This window comes from Doryrhamphus excisus, chromosome 17 (assembly GCF_030265055.1).
Source record: "Doryrhamphus excisus isolate RoL2022-K1 chromosome 17, RoL_Dexc_1.0, whole genome shotgun sequence".
Taxonomy (NCBI): domain Eukaryota; kingdom Metazoa; phylum Chordata; class Actinopteri; order Syngnathiformes; family Syngnathidae; genus Doryrhamphus; species Doryrhamphus excisus.
Window position 1 is genome coordinate 14,453,209 of NC_080482.1, and position 17,390 is coordinate 14,470,598.

General features: G+C 42.3%; 1 protein-coding gene across 1 annotated transcript in view; it reads left to right on the forward strand.

Annotated features, from left to right (window-relative positions):
- Positions 1 to 224: 224 nt before the first annotated feature.
- The window catches only part of LOC131105253 (low-density lipoprotein receptor class A domain-containing protein 4-like), a 45,847-nt gene continuing 28,681 nt past the window's right edge, over positions 225 to 17,390 (forward strand). The window contains exon 1 of the mRNA XM_058053183.1: positions 225 to 596. Within this exon, the coding sequence (XP_057909166.1) occupies positions 503 to 596 (94 nt within the window). The 5' untranslated portion in view covers positions 225 to 502. The remainder of the gene's footprint in view (positions 597 to 17,390) is intronic.

A 17,390-nucleotide genomic window follows, 5' to 3' on the forward strand; every position in this document is an offset into this window, starting at 1 on the left:
AACATCTGTTCTCACATTTTGTAAGCTTTTAGATTTGTATTTCATATTGTGGATAATATTGATTTTTAGTGATATATCATAAAGTAAGTGACTTTGGACACCGTGCTTGTAAAAAAAAAGACTTGACATCATGCATACTGAGGCTCCGCCTTTCGAGTCCTCTGGTTGGTTGCCATGTCTGTCAGTGACGCGGTGGGCGGGGTTTGAGCCCACCCACTCTGTGTTGGAGGACAGCTGCACTCGCAAGAGCAAAAAGGAAAAACTGCACAATGCAAGAACCGCACAAAACCTCCCAACCTCGAAGCAGCAAATAATTCACTTTCCGAACCGAACCCGAGCCGGACCATGGCCTGAAGACCACCGTGGAAAATACGTGCCAAAGTGTCGGACTCTGCTGCCGCTGCCTGGAAGTTTTTTGCTTGTTTTCCCGTTGGGGGGGCCGACGGTGGCGGCGGCGGAGGCTCCTCTCCCCCCGGAGCGGTGTCCCGGTCTACCGAGCCCCATGCAAAATCTAACGGCCCTTGCTGGTTCCGACAAGTCCAATGTCACCTGCTCCTGCAACTGTACCTCTTCCCAGCCTCAGGGAATGGACATATGTAAGTACACACTTTTATTTCATGGACACTTTATGGTTCAATGCTACCACGGCACGTAGTCTTCATGCCACAGCAACCTACTGTATGTGCTATTACAATAATCCCAATAATAATAATAATAGTAATGATATACTTCTTCAGTATTACATGTGTCTTACAGTAGCAACTTACTAGAGGTTCCATTGTGCGTGCTGGTATGTATACTGTAATGTCATGTATGTGTACAGAGTGTATTGGTATTTTTAGGTCAGACGCATGTATTTACACTGACTAGTCACAATAGCCCATGAGGAAATGTGCTACAACTGGACTTAGGTTAGACTTTTAAGTCGATGTAATTCCTGCATTTTTTTTCTCATTCTATAATAGTCATATACCTAAAGTCAATGCAAGCATTTGGAATAGAGGCATGGTTTTGGGTACATTTTGTGTCTCAGTGCAACTGACAGTGACCTGAGTGTGTGTGAATACACTGAAAATAATATTGGGTGGAGTGAGGTTTCAGTCAAAAGTTCAAAGTTAGTTTTGGTAGCATGGTGTGGCTAGCGCGTCCATGGTAACGGAATTGATGATCAATAATAACATTGTTGTCTGCTGTTGGAATACGGTGACTGGTCTGACAGTTATGCTTGTATGCTGGAATATCAGATGCCGAATCAGTCCAATCTAAACAAGCTGAGTATAAGTATAAATGCTTCATTGGGGGCCAAGGTGGGACTATTACTCACATCGGGATAGCAATAAGTTGATACCTGAATTGTCAACATGGCAAGTGGGGTGGCCGTAGAGTGTCGTCTGGTGGCCACCCCGTAGCTCTGCCATTGCTTTTGGACCGTCTATTAGAGCAATTAGTAGCTGAGCAGTGTGCCAAGGACATTGGTTCAGTGCATAGTTTCTGGATTCTGCTGACCATCATAGCGACCAAACCCCCACAGTGGATGCCGATAGGCCCTCCTGTTTTAACTCTAGACTCCATGGTTGATATGCCCACTCATGCTTCTACAGAGCTTCCAATATTGACAGATTTATGTGCTGAATCACGTTTCAGAATTTAAGGCAAAGTCAACAAAGTGCAAAAACTTGACTGGAATTGACCATAGTAATCATGGAAAACTTACCTACCGCTTGCTGTGCATGCAAGATAAGGTTTTATTGACAGCTGCTCCACAAAGTAGGCAGCTCTCTTCTGCTCTCCCATGGAAAGTTGTGTGCTGCAGTGAAATACATCCAAGTGGAAATGGTGGTAAGGCTGAACTAATATTCTGCGTTCCAGAGCCGCGGTTCTCAAAACTATCCCTCAGCCGTGGGAGTAGCTATTGGGGCCACCCCTGGCCACCCTCGGCACTGTGTATAACACCTCGATACGCACATATGGAGGCGACGTAAATGACTGAAAATAATTGACACTGCTCTAAGCTTGTTGTTCTAGATGGTTTTACTTCTTCATTATCACCTCTATCTGATGGTGTGCCCCAAGGGAGTGTACTTGGTCCATTGCTCTTCCTACTTTTTATTGATGACCTAGCTTCACACTAAGAGAACGACCTCCACCTGTTTGCAGACCATTCAACTCTTCATGTCGCTATTAAAAATCCAAAGCTCAGTGACATATCAGCAGAAAGCCTGCAGCAAGACTTGGATGCCGTTGATAAATGGGCTTCTGACTGGTGCAATACTTCCAATGCCAGCAAAACTGAGTAGATAATCATCAGCAGGAAACGAGAGCCTAATCACCCTCCTCTCTTCTTCATGAAAATGAAGCTGATGCCAACGAAAAGCATTACTCTCCTTGGGGTCATCATTACCAACATGTGCTCCTGGTATCAAAACTGCTCGGAGATTATACAGCCTGGGACGTACAAGGGCATGAATCAAATACAAATCGTCTTTTTGTGTTGTGGCTATTTACAAAATTTACAGCAGTCCTAAAATATAATTTGTAAATAACATTTTAGGACTTTTCATTTATTTGATGGCACCACCAGGCAACAAATCAGGGAAGTCAAACAATAAATGATGTCTGTCTCTTGTCAACGTAAGCTAGAGGGCTTCAGGATGCTAGCTGATGTGGAAGTTACACACCTTGCGTTATGTAAATACGCAAGGTTTTATTAAAATATAAACGATCTTAGAGAAAACCAGCCTCTGAAATAAAATAGCATATTGTCTTTTTTTAAATAACCACAGAAAAAGTTGACTATAATGTTGAATCTTCAGTGTAATCATGCTGCAGTCATGGTAGTCTCTCTGCTGCCTTCTCACGTTCCCATGACGACAGATAGTAAACATAGTCGACACTGTCTTTATCTAACAACCTTATATCGTCTTTTTGGCTGTTCACTCCCGCTATGCAGCCTCTCCTCCTCTTTATCGCTGCAGGGATCCTATATCCAGTGGCTCGGAGTAGCTAAGGGGTGTCCAAAGCTAACAGTTGCTCCCGAGTGAAAACAATGGTAAACTCCAAACGTAATAAATAGCTGCACACTTGCTTAAGGACCACAACATGAGCTCTTCTGTTGTGGAGTTGCATCATTACCTATTTTTGCCTCTAGCACAACAAAAACGTAATATACATCTCTGGGAGTAATCGGTCAGGTTGAAAAGAAAAACGTATAAATACGTCTTTGGTAGCGGATGAGTTAAAAAATTCATGGAGAAATTCAGACATTTCATCCAAAAAGAAGCCCGGGGTAGTGCCCCCATTTAAACCATGCACACTTTTATGACTTTGCCTTTTAGAAGAATCAGAATCAAAAATAGTTAGGAATCAGAATAGGAACCAGAATCGTTCATTCATTCATTCATTTTCTACCACTTATCCTCACAAGGGTCGCGGGGAGTGCAGGAGCCTATCCCAGCTGTCTTCGGGCGAGAGGCGGGGTACACCCTGGACTGGTCGCCAGGCAATCACAGGGCATAACCAGAAACGTTCAAATTCAATTGATGCCCAAACACTACATCACAGAGCACATGTACAAAAATTTGCAAGTGCGCAGCTAGTTAAAGTCAAACTGGTGTTGTCATCTGCGAGTCAGTGAAACTTGAGTCTTTGTCAAGCACCTGTGAGTCAGTGACATTCGAGTCTTTGTGGAGCATCTGCAAGTCGGGGAAATTCAAGGCTTTGTGAAGCGCCTATGAGTCAGTGAAACTTGAATCTTTGTCGAACAATTTTGAGTCAGTGAATCTTGAGTCTTTGTCGAGCATTCGTGAGTCAGTGAAACTTGAGTTGTTTTCGATTACATCCAAATACAGTTGGAATTAAAGTTACAAAGTTATGTAGGACATGTTGCCAGCTTGCAGAGATTGAGGCAAGCACCCATCAGTCCTGAAAAGTGGCGAGTTTTCGATATGATAGTGTATGACAGGGGTCTCAAACTCAATTTACCTGGGGGCCACTGGAGCTAGGGTCTGGGTGAGGCTGGGCCGCATCAGGTTTTCCAAAAAAACCCCCAACAAAAACCGCATTTATTAAAAACAGAAAAATTGGTTCCGATTTTCTACTAGAAAAGCTCTGATAAAACATTCCACTGTTCTCAAATATCTTAATTTTTATTTTTCCACACAAAATAAGATGAAAAATAAATAAACAAATCAAGAATAAAGAAAATCAATCAATCAGTAATAAATAAATATAATAATAATAATAATAAAACGGCAAATAATAAAAACTTAAGAAACCACATATAGTTGGTGGGTAGACAAATTATTTTTTTCAGATTAAAATGAATAAAGCATTATTAGAGCCCTGTAGACATGACAAAACACGACTATAGTCACATTTATACTTTTTTTATTTACAACATATTGCGCAACTGCAGGGTCTTGAGACACATGCTAACTCGCAAACTAGAGAGCTAGCGACCTAAACGGTAGCCTTCAAGTTATTTCCTTTAAACTTAAATAGCCAAAAACTTACCACTTCCACACGGATAGGGAGGATAACTATTAACAGTTCTTTAACCTTTAACATGAACATGAATCAAACGTAATAATTTTTCTGGGTACATGATACCATACAGCATCCATATCAAACTTGCGCGGGCCGCACTAACATTAAACTTTCATATCAAGGCGGGGGCCTCAAACTAGTGTCCTGCGGGCCACGTGTTTGAGACCCCTGGTGTATGATATGCTGTCTGAGCAGCACACAGAGAAGGTGTCATGAAGAGGTCTCAGCTGTAATGCTGCCTGCCGGATGCACTGCAGATGTTTCTCTTTATTGACTTTGGAAATCGCAACCATGAGAGCTGCGTATTGAAAACTGTAGGTCTCCCTTTACCGTAAGGTACACAAAAATACAGCAGTTGCTGATGAACTAATGAAAAACTAATGAGGAACTCGTGGATAAGACACATCAATTTAGAGTAGTTACTGAGGAACTAATGAAGAACTAATGAGGAACTAACTGCTATTGTGACTCGACACTTTGTTTTCCAAATCACACAATGCCACACAAGCCCCAAATGGTCAGCGTGGCAAACAAACACACACTCCTTGGTTCCAAATCCAATCACATTGGTTGGGCCTGGCCTCTGCCCCGATGGACATGACACATGACCGGAACTCAGACATGTCTGAACCCTTGCTCTCTATGTCTGCATGTTTATCCTGGGCGTGCACGTACACATGTATGTTTGTTTCTTTTGGGGAATTTACTGTCTGTGTGTGTGTGTGTGTGTGTGTGCGCGCGCGCGCCTTTGTCCTGTTTGTTTGTCTTTGTCTGCACTCTCCAAGGAACCTCTGTGTTTGTGCTTGTCTGCTCTGCCTCCGTCATAAAGACGAACATCTGCAGTGCATCCGGCAGGCAGCGTTGCAGCTGAGAGCTCCTCCTGACACTTTATCTGTTTGCTGCTCAGACAGCATATAATACACTATCATACCAATCCAGTGCTTTTTCACGACTGATGGGTACTTGTCTCCATCTCTGCAAGCTAAATTAATACAGGAAAGCAGGTAACGTGGATAGATTGTGCAACTTTAACTGTGTTTGTAAGAAAAAAATGTAGTATGACTCAACTGGCAGCTTGACAAAGATTAGACTATGGCCGATTCAAGGGTGCTCGACAAAGACTTGAGTTTCATGGACTCGCGGGTGCTTGAAGAAGATTTGAGTTTCACTGACTTGCAGGTGCTCGACAAAGACTTGAGTTTCATGGACTCGCGGGTGCTCGAAGAAGATTTGAGTTTCACTGACTTGCAGGTGCTCGACAAAGACTCGAGTTTCACTCACCAACTGATGTTGACAAGGACTTGACTTTCACTGATTTGTGCTTGAACAAAATTCAAATTTCACTGACTTGTGAGTGCTTGACAAATGCTCGCGATTCTTTGACTCACAGGTGCTCGACAAAGACTCAAGTTTCATTAACTCTTGCGTGCTCGACAAAAACTCAAGTTTAACTGATGTGCGGGTGTTTGACGACAAGAAGACAAAATATTTGAGTTTCATTGACTCGCCGATGACCAGTCCAGGGTGTACCCCGCCTCTCGCCCGAAGACAGCTGGGATAGGCTCCAGCACCCCCCGCGACCCTCGTGAGGAAAAAGCGGTAGAAAATGAATGAATGAATGAATGACTCGCCGATGCTTGTGGAAGAATCGAGTATCACCAACATACGGGTGCTTGACGAACACTTGAGTTTCACTGACTGGTGGGTGCTCGAGGAGGATTTGAGTTTCATTGACTTGCGGAGTTTTGACTAAGACAAAAGATTCGAATTTCATTGACACACTGGTGCTCGACCAAGACTTGAGTTTCACTGAGGTGCAGGTCTTTGACAAAGATATTTTGACAAAGATAAAGTTTTATTTCGAGGTTCGAGGAACCCAAGTTTCACTGACTCATGGGTGCTCAACAAAGCAAATTTGGTCAGTTAGGTAACGTTTGTCAGACTGTGGAGTGTCTGAATGTGTACATGTGTTTGATGTACTCTGTGTGTACAATTGATGTTGGTGTGTAGGACATCATTCACACGCATGTCACCACTTGGAAATGCACAATGAAGCACACACAGACCTGCACTGGGGCTCCATCCTGGTAAATAAATGCTCACATTTTGCAACTAAAATATGAGACATTGCGACTGAATTCTTCTTCTACTTGCGCATGTGCAACAAGATAAAAGGACATTTTCCATCTTGAGTTCACTGGGGACCTCCCTTATTGCAGTGAGGATGAAAAATAATCAGTCAAATGTGTAGTCAGTGACAACACCTATGCTTATGGGTGCCATCGTGTGTTATTATGCTAACTTTTTGGCCCTTTGTATTGGGTCGTGGACTCCTATAGAGCAGCAACACGCGATAACCAGCACAGAAAGCTTGATACTGTAGTTCTTCCAGAATCTGCACCTATTCAGCTGTATTTCTTTGGATTTCGTGGTTCCCGCAAAAAAGGTTTTACCACGCCTTTTGAAACATTTTGAGCCATCCCAAACTTCTTTTAGGAGTCACTTCCAAATGGGCAAACCTCATTATCTGAAACTTTGGCATCATTTAACACAAGAATACAACATTCTAACTACAGCTTCAAACAGCCAAAATAATGCATAAGGCTAAAAATAACCAATTAGCTAAAAATGTCATCCAATACTTCTCTACAAGAGAGGAGAAATATGATCTCAGGGAAGAAGTACATTTGAAACACTTCTATGCTAGGACTACGTTATGCTAGCCATAGCATTTCAGTATGTGGAATCAAACTATGGAATGGATTGAGTAAGGACCTCAAACAATGCACAACGATGAGCCAATTCAAGAAACAATACAAGCAGTTGATGTTTGCTAAATACAAGGATGAAGAGTCTTGAACCAGTCATGATGTGCTATATATATCACTACATTGACTATAATGTTACTATGGTACCCATTATGTCATTGTATGGTCATATCACCTCGTACTTCAGTATGTGACAAAAAAACAAACGAAAAACAAAAAAAACACAACAAACAAACAAAAAATACTTAAACTATGTTAGGAAAGCAGGAAGTGAACAAATGTAACAGGTAGTGATTGTAAAAGTGCTTCTTCCTACTCCTTTTGGACATGTGGAACTGTGAACTGATTATGGGATGCACTCAATTGTAATCTGATGCATGTTCAAATGAAATAAAACCATTACCATTACCATTACCATTACCATTACATTTGTTGGTCAGAAAAGTGGAAAAAGCACAATAGGTCCCCTTTAAGTGCATTGCAGTTGAACTAGTATAACATGTTTGTTTACACGTTTGGCTCCACTGTCTCTCTGGCAGGACCTAACTAGCTAGCTATAGATATCCACCTAGTCCGCAGACTCCAAATGTGATTTATTTGGGGGGGTGGATATTTTGTATTGAAAACAAACTAGCAGTGCTCTTCGTTCAGAGCTCGTTTTTGTTGCACAGGGAAGCTACGATGGTTCATTGGGTACATGCTAACTTTTTTTTTTTTAAGTGTCACCGAGCCACCTTGGTCTCTTGTCACCATTATCATAAAATACTAGATGTGTGTCTTAGATGTCCAACATCAACAGTGGCGCTGTCAAAGGATCTTAAGAGGTATAAGATATTTACATTGTTACATTATGTTTTTACAAAAACATTTTATTAAACAATGAACTTCCCATGTATTATTATTACTCTGAAACTGATTAAATCACAGGCGGCATGGCGGTCGAGTGGTTAGCGCGCAGACCTCACGGCTAGGAGACTAGGGTTCAATTCCACCCTCGGCCATCTCTGTGTGGAGTTTGCATGTTCTCCCTGTGCATGCGTGGGTTTTCTCCGGGTACTCCGGCTTCCTCCCACATTCCAAAAACATGCTAGGTTAATTGGCCACTCCAAATTGTCCATAGGTATGAATGTGAGTGTGAATGGTTGTTTGTCTATATGTGCCCTGTGATTGGCTGGTGACCAGTCCGGGTGCATCCCGCCTCTCGCCCAAAGACAGCTGGGATAGGCTCCAGCACCCCCGCGACCCTTGTGAGGAAAAGCGGCAGAAAATGAATGAATGATTAAATCACACTATTAAAGGCAATAAGCAACAAATAATTTTTCAGGAAGTTAATTATTTGATTATTATGGAGTATTTGATTATTACTTTATTTGATTATTATGGAGCTCTACTCTTCAGGCCAGTAGTTGACAACAACACACAAATGTGGTTGTTTGCCAAGCCAGATGAACTCCTAAAGAGGAAGGAAGGAGACAAACACCAAAGAAGGAGAGAGGGTGACATTGGAGTTATACCACCAATCAGTGGTATCAATGATCAGTTATCAGTGAAATTGAGCGAAAACATGAATATTTTTATAATATTCCTTGTGAAATAAAGTGAGTCTGGAATCCTGTGCAGTCACATTTACATCTCCGTAGACGTACGCTGACACCCACTTAATATTTACCCAAGCTGGACAAGCTGGCACTCAGTCCAGGTTTGCACTGGTCGGTCTCTTTGAGCTTTTTTGCTTCTTTTTTGTAGCCTTGTAGTTGTTCATTAATACTTGGTTCGTCTTTCAAGCAAGCTTTTCCTGTAAATCAGATTTCATTCAGAGTCTGATGCCCTTTTATACCTTTATTTATACCTGAACACATCAACAGCAGTGCAATTCCAACTAAGCTTTATTTCCCTATTGGGTTCATCCAAGTAATCGATTAGGCCCTACATGAAGCAAATCAATATGAAGCAAACACAGTTAGTGGTCACAGTTTCCCACGTCAAAGCTGTGTGTCAATGTCGTGTTTTGATTAAAACACACAGAGAATACGTCTGCTTTCATAGGTGGCGTCTTAAATCTGTACATTAGTTTAAATCTGAAATTGACATGGATTGATCAGAAGTTGCTATATGTATTGTTTATCATCCAGCTATATGTGTATTTGTGTGTAAGTGATTCTTGAGACTGTATTCTTTAGTTAATTTTTAATGACAATTGTGAAGTTGGTGCCATGCAAACATGACAAAAAGAGAAATGATCTGTCAGCCTTGTTGACTGTACTACAAGCAGTTTTCCAACTGACTTTATATCACCAGCAAGCAAGGAGATGAAGAAAAACAAATACCATCAGTGACTGATGCACGATCGTGCCCACTGTCATGTTAAAAACACAGTTATGAAGCAAGTTTAAGATTGCAAAGTCCGTACTGCAACGTATTGAGAGAGGGGTAATATTTTATGCCAGCCGTAAATGCAGAATGCTTGATGCCGCCAAGTGACTTTAGATATAAAGCAAAATAGAGGCGAGCCGTTTTAAACTTCCCAATTGCACCTTGTACATGAATGAGGCACCGCTGGGGTCTGCCGCTTATAGAGTTGGTCTCGGGAGAGGTAGTCTCTGTGTGTGACCAATCACAGAGCATGAAGAGCGAATGCATAATGAACATTGTCTTTACACATGAATATGGATAATGACCGAATGTACTAGTTTCATACTGGTATCCGGTAAAAATGCATAATGTGTAACGGATACTCATTTATATCCAACTCATCCCTAGTCATTACAGGTTTTTTGCGGGACTACCGGTGACTACTCAGTTAGAGACAATAATTGGGGTGGGAAACGGCTATTAGCAACCCTGCTCGTTGTATGCACACTCTGCAGATCAGTCTGGCACATCGATCAGGACTAATCTTGGCCCATTCTTCTTCATAAAACTGCTTGATCGCAGGTCTTCAGACAGCTCTTTTGAGAACCATGGTGCACATCAGACAATGCTTCTCACCAAGACAATTCTTACCAGGTGTGTGTTTTATAGCGGGCAGGGCAGCTTTAAGCCACTCATCAGTGATTGGGCACACACCTGACTTAAATTGTTTGGTAAAAATTGGTATCAATTGCTCTTTAAGTCTCTTTAGGCAGAGAGTTCAGTTATTTATTCCTCCCCCTTCTGTCATTGTTTGCATGCTATCGTCATTAAAATACAAAAACCTATAAATGTTGGGGTGGTTTTAGTTAAAGCAGACACTGTTTTTTCATCTGTGTGATTTTGTCAAAGATCAGATCACATTTGATGGTGATTTTATGCAGAAATGTGAGAAATTCCAAAAGGTTCAGACACTTTTTCATACCACTGTATATAGCAACGACAACAACAAAAAATTAAGCAGATTCGCTGCCGTTGGACCACTGCACAGGAGAATGCAGTACAGACAGGTTTGTCATTTTAGTGTTTGGATCCTGAAACAGTAGATAACAATCATCACAATATTCCTAAATTAATCCTGTAGTCGATGGATGGAAGTGGAAACATGCAAGAACAAATGGTTGACAGTGACATGGTCTGCGTGTGTTAATCCAACGTTGAAAGACTCCGACACAAACACTTGAACATGTAAAAAAGCTGCTTTCCATCATTTTAATGCAGGGTTTCCAAAGTGTGGCTAGGGGGGCACTTGCAGCCTGCAGCAGTTTTTCCAGCACATATACATAAATACAATACATAATCCATGCTCAATACATAATTGAACAAGACAAGTAAAAAAAACAAAAACAGAACAACAGCACAAACAAGAATACGCACATCCGGGCGAGTGTTGGCCACATGGCTGCGTTAGCTGCCATTTGACTGATGATCACACCATGAGCCTTGAACCCCCTATACTCCCTCAAGTGTTTGCTCTTCAAATGTATTCATGTTTTTTAAGGTGCCACCCCTACAAGATAGGTTTTACACGGCAGACGCTGTGTCACTGTGAAGGAAAGTGGGAGGATGGCACTGTCCGAGAAGTTAGTGTAAGACACTAAGTAACAAGGGAGAGGGAAGTCTGGGCTTCCCTGCTTAGGCTGATGCCCCTGCGACCCGACCTTGGATCAGCGGAAGAAGATGGATGGATGGATTTGTATGTGGTCTTTGACTACCTACTCACTTGGAATTCCCCCGGAAGCTGCCAACTGCTTGCTTGTGTCGCTAATTAGGATTAGCACTCCTGCTCTGCGCAGCATGATGATCCTGTGTGAATTATTGATATAGGTCATGGTGTCCCACTACTGTGTACCCCTGCTGACCCCTGAACACCCCCACCCCCCCCATCTGTCTGCCAGATTAACCCAGCAGCAGATCAGCTGGACCCAGGCTGCACAGAGAGGCCCTACTGCCAAAACAGTCGAAATTCATTCCATGCCGTGGCTGCTTGTTGTTTTTTCAACTTCAAATCCCAGCCATTAAGAATTCTGCGTTTTTGTGCATTTGCTGCTTTTTTATTGTGACGGGTTTTCATCTGTACATCCGAATTGTCAGAATGTACTATAACCAAGGGGAACTTGGTGGCTTTTGGACTTTCCAACGGTTTCAACCTGGGCATTATGATAAAGAAATGGAAATAATAGCAATGCTGATACGACGTGCCTCTTTAGACAGTTGCTAAAGTGCTAAACTTGGAGATGATATGCTAAAACTAGGACCTAGCAAGATCAGTCAGGTGACCGAGCTGACTTCCACTTTCTGTTTCCATGTGTTAGCAAGCTAATATGATGTTAACAAGGACGTTGTGTAATAAAAATGCATAGTTGGACTCAAGCAATCTATTAACTCATTCAATAACAAATACGTATTTATAAGTTTTCATAAACCCAAACGCCCAATCCCAACAACATATTTATAATTTTTTTGTGCGAGAATCAAACAGAGGTGATAATGCAAATGTGCATTAGTGCAGAAGGAGGACGTGAGAGAGCGTGGAGGAAATTTGAACACATGCACATATAAGCCGGCGATTGCCAACATGCACACACACAGTGTGAAAATTGTAAGTAGTTGATGATGTGAAACAACCCTTTTTGTGTTGTTTATGTTGGTGTAGGTTGGTTTAGCGATTTGAGCTGTCACAAAAGCACAAACAAAATATTTGTGTGAAAGTGAAAGTTAAGCTTGAAATGTATCTGGTTTTCTTTTTAGTCAGGAACTGATATTTTCCCGAAACTTACCTATGTAGTACTGCTGGTTACTGAAAACAGAAAGGTACAAACAAACGTTTTTTTTCTTATGTAAGATGGAAGTAACATTTTTCTTTTGGTAGGTTCCATGTTTCTATAGCCTTAGAACAATGCCTTGAAAGATTGGTCAAAATCATGTAAAATGGCCGGCATTGAAGGGGTTGTGTTTTGAAAAAATATCTGGGATTGAATTAGTTCATAACACAACAAGACATGCGGCAGATTGTACGCCAACCTGAGAATACACAAATTGGTGTCAATGGTCAACATTAACTAACAGACACGCAGAACGTGGCGTACACTAGCTGCGGTTCTACTGTATAGTTACAATTCAAAATTAAAATAGGTAGCGGTCAGTCAGGACATTTTGGTCTTTTTGGAACGAATGAAATGAATATACAAAATGATTCAGGTAACGTACATTCTGCTTAGAGTTAGACCTCTACAACAAATTGAAGACGCTAACAAAGGTTCCACTGTATTCACAATGCTAATAGCCAGCATGCTAACAGCTACCATGGCCATATTTGTGTATACTCCACATGAACTAGCCTGGCGCTATGGTTACCTAATATTTTGGGATTAGTTGGCTGAGCTTTTCTATTGTAGACAGAATTTTTTGTAATCGCGAAAAAAAAGATCATCTATGAAGAATAACTTTGAGCAGGATAAGCAGATAAGCTTAGACAGGCCTATACTTACCATCAAGCGTGACTTGTCTCACAAGCCATCACCATCACCTAATCTTCACAAATTGAATTGCTGAAAAAATATGTGCGTGTGTGGGAATGCACAGTCTTGCTTGTGTTGTGTACGTCTCAGACTCCATTCTGTGTGTGTTGGACCGCAGTTTAGCACAGCCAAGTCACTTGCTTCTTTTCATGCTACACTCTTCACCTTGAGTTGAACTCCCTCAGTGATGCTAGCGCATACTGTATCAGACAGCAGATGAAGAAAGATGGAGGTGTGGGCGGAAGGGAGCAGTGTAGAGTGTGAGAAAGGCACAGAAGTCTGTAACAATAGAAACATGGCAGGAGAAAAAATGGCTGTATTGATTAATTTCATGATCACTTAACCACATACTGTAGTAATGCAAGGATAGGCCTGCCACGATAATGGATAAACAGGTGGACAATTATGACGTCCTCGCTAAATTGATATGCATGTACGTATGAGTGTTTGCGTGTCCGCTCTCTCCCAGAGACCGTGGGCTCACTCTAAATGTGAATGACAACTCTCATGACGGGGCTGCATGGTGGTCAAGTGGTTAGCGCGCAGACCTCACAGCTAGGAGACCAGGGTTCAATTCCACCCTCGGCCATCTCTGTGTGGAGTTTGCATGTTCTCCCCGTGCATGTATGGGTTTTCTCCGGGTACTCCGGTTTCCTCCCACATTCCAAAAACATGCTAGGTTAATTAACGACTCCAAATTGTCCATAGGTATGAATGTGAGTGTGAATGGTTGTTTGTTTATATGTGCCCTGTGATTGGCTGGCGACCTGTCCAGGGTGTACCCCGCCAGACAGCTGGGATAGGCTCCAGCAGCCCCGCGACCCTCGTGAGGATAAGCGGTAGAAAATGAATGAACTCTCATGACTAAAATGAATGAAAAAAAATGTCCCCAAAAAATGTTGCAATAACATCGACTATCAACAATATTTTGAAGCACAATTATCAACCAGCAAAATTTGATATTGTGACAGGCCTATGCCTGAATCCAAATCTTTACGGCAATCTAAAAGACTGCGCCACAGCAGCTCCAAGAAGACAAGGCTGTGCTACAAAGCAGAGTGGGGGTTTTGATTACGAAGGAGACAGAACCTGTGCTATGAAGGAGGATGGTTTACAATTTCTTTTCGTGGTTTGCCGTGTCGTCACATTTTTTGTTGTGTTTCTGTTGGATTTTAAACGGTGAGAGATAAATTGCAAAAAGGAATGCAGAACAATGTGAAATAAGTATTTGCTTCTCTACCAGCACGCAAGTACAGTGGTGCCTCGGTTATCATATCATTAATCATTAATCTATTCCAGAAGTCCGACTGAAACCAAAATGGACTCTAACCAAAGCAAAATATCGCATAGAAAATAATGTAAATCCAATTAATCTGTTTTCCAGAGACCCGAAATGTTAACACAAAACACATTTGATCCACAATCATTACATTTTTACGTGCAGAAAATGATGCAAAAACAAGTCCAAATGACAGAATGAATGGACAATTGAACATTAAACATCACTTTTACCTATTTTTGACCCCCCCCCCCAAAAAAAAATCCCATAAAAACATCAGTTAACAAAATAACATAAAATAAACACATTATTCTGCTGCAACCACAACTAAATATCAACGTCCTCGAATCAATAAACATGCACCTGCCCATTTAGTATAGAAAATAAAATAAAAAATGCTGTGATGTTGTGCAAGTGGGGCGTAGTTGGAACCACCAGAAGTCAGTGTTATGGATGTAAAAGGAGACAGGCAGAAACACAGCGTCACCTTTGATGCGCCGCCTGATTGATTGACTGTTATGCAAGAACCGGAGTAGATGTACTGTATATGCATGGACAGGTTGTGTGTGCACCGCAACTCATGACAGATAGACGAACAGACCTCCATGCAGGATTTCACCTGCCAGGGTAAGGATGATTGTGAGAAAGGTGAGGGAGCAGCCCACAATGTGACATGAAAACACCTGAACGACTCATAAAAAGCTTGGAGGTCTTTACATGCATCAGGTTCACTCGGCAGAGGAATGGTAAATAGAAGTCCATCAGCATCCTTGCTGTCGAACATGGAGGTGTAAACATTCTGCTTTTGGGATCAAATACTTCTTTACCGCCATCAAATCATACATGACTGCTTGCGTCTTCATATTCACCTGCAGCTTTTGCTGTGCACCATAGCAAGTTCAGCCTGTGGCCATGGCCTCGTGTTCTAAGACGGAAGAAAAGAGCCAGACAAACATACTTTATCTAACATTTCTTTTTTATTTGCCCCCTTCCTGCTGATATTGACTCCCCGTGTCTTACGTCTGTTTGTTCATGTCTCCCTTTCCCTGGCTTCAACCTTCCCTTCTGGTCTGGTCCTGCCCCTCTTGTCTGGCTGGGTCTCTTGCTCTTGCCTAATCTTGCTTGCCAGGCATTGGCTTTGTTGCTCTTCAGTACCAAAGAAAATAAAACCTTTATGGAGAGAAATTTCTAGAGTGTTGAAGGGATCCATTTGGGTGGCCGGCCACTGGGCTGCTTTTCTGCCTTTTGCAGATGATGAGGTCTGTGATCTTCGGCTCTCTGCATCAGTTTGTACAAAGAGGTCAGAGTGACAATCAGTACTTCTGAGTCCAAATCTGTAGTTCTCGCCTAGATGAGGGTAGTGTTCCATCTTTGGGTCGGAGAGGATCCTGCCCCAAGTGGGCATAGTTTAAGTACCTTGGGGTCTTGTTGACGAGTGATGGAAGGATGGTAATGGTTTAAAGGATTTCCAACATGCATGCAAATGTTTTTGGTCAGCTTGAATGTGGCCATTGCTCGGTCCAGGGTTTGCAGCAGATGGTGCTTGGTGGGAGGTGTAGCTACTGTGGAGCACAGTGCTAGCCGCTATGAGTCGTAGGCTCTCTGAAGCCCAGCCACAGCCAGTCCTGGTGCAATAAGGCGTAGCTTTTCCGCAGTTACAGCACAAATCCAGTCTATATCGATATGAACGATGTTTGTTTTTGAAGAAATATCAATATTTTAGTAATACTGACATAGCTCTACCATCTAATGTGAAATCCTTCTCATCCGACAGCCAGTATTTTTGATTTTGGACCTGGATTTTCAGGGCTGGTATCATTTTGCTTTTTGTTTGGCATTGTTGCGAGGCAACGTTTATGTCAAAAAATCTGTATTTCTGCCTATTGGAGTTCAAGTTGAAGCTTTCAGCAAGCTGTTCTGATCTCGTCACCAAAATAGTTCTACACTCTAGTATTGATAGAACATCTCCTACCATGTCCGTCCTTTCCAGTCAACAAAAAAGGATGGAATGTGAGATGGACAGGGGGATACGTGCGGCTTCTACAGTGATGTGTCTGTTGTGGTGAGCCAAAAGGTAAAGCTCGGGGGCCGAAATGAGTTTCCACCGTAGGGTGGCTGGGCTGTCCCTTAGAGATAAGGTGAAAAGCACTGTCATCCGGGACAAACTCGGAGTAGAACCGCTGCTCCTCTGCATTGAGAGGAGCCAGATGAGGTGGCTTAGGCATCTGGTCAGGATACCTCCCAGATGCCTCCCTGGGGAAATATTCATATTCAGGAGGTTTCTACAGTATATTGAATTTTTTATTAGACAATATTCTATGAGTTTCCTGTGTACTCCTCCAACATTTAAATGAAAAGTGCACTTTCCTGGAATTTTGCCCATCACCCACGATCCTTATGTGAGACACACATCTTGCGATATAACAACAGCTATCAAGACGTAGTTAAGAATGCATGTTTTTTTATTGTGGCTATAAGACCATATTACAAAAACTCCAAATTCCGTTACATTTTCTAGCGCTTTTTCCTGATGAGGGTCGCGGGGGGTGCTGGAGCCTATCCCAGCTGTCTTTGTCGAGAGGCGTGACTGGTCGCCAACCAATCAGAGGGCACATATAGACAAACAACCATTCACACTCACATTCATACCTATGGACAATTTGGAGTCGCCAATTAACCTAGCATGTTTTTGGAATGTGGGAGGAAACCGGAGTACCCGGAGAAAACCCACGCATGCACGGGGAGAACATGCAAACGCCACACAGAGATTGCCGAGGGTGGAATTGAACCCTGGTCTCCTAGCTGTGAGGTCTGCGCGCTAACCACTTGACCGCCGTGCTGCCGGCATTGTTATTATTATTAAAATTG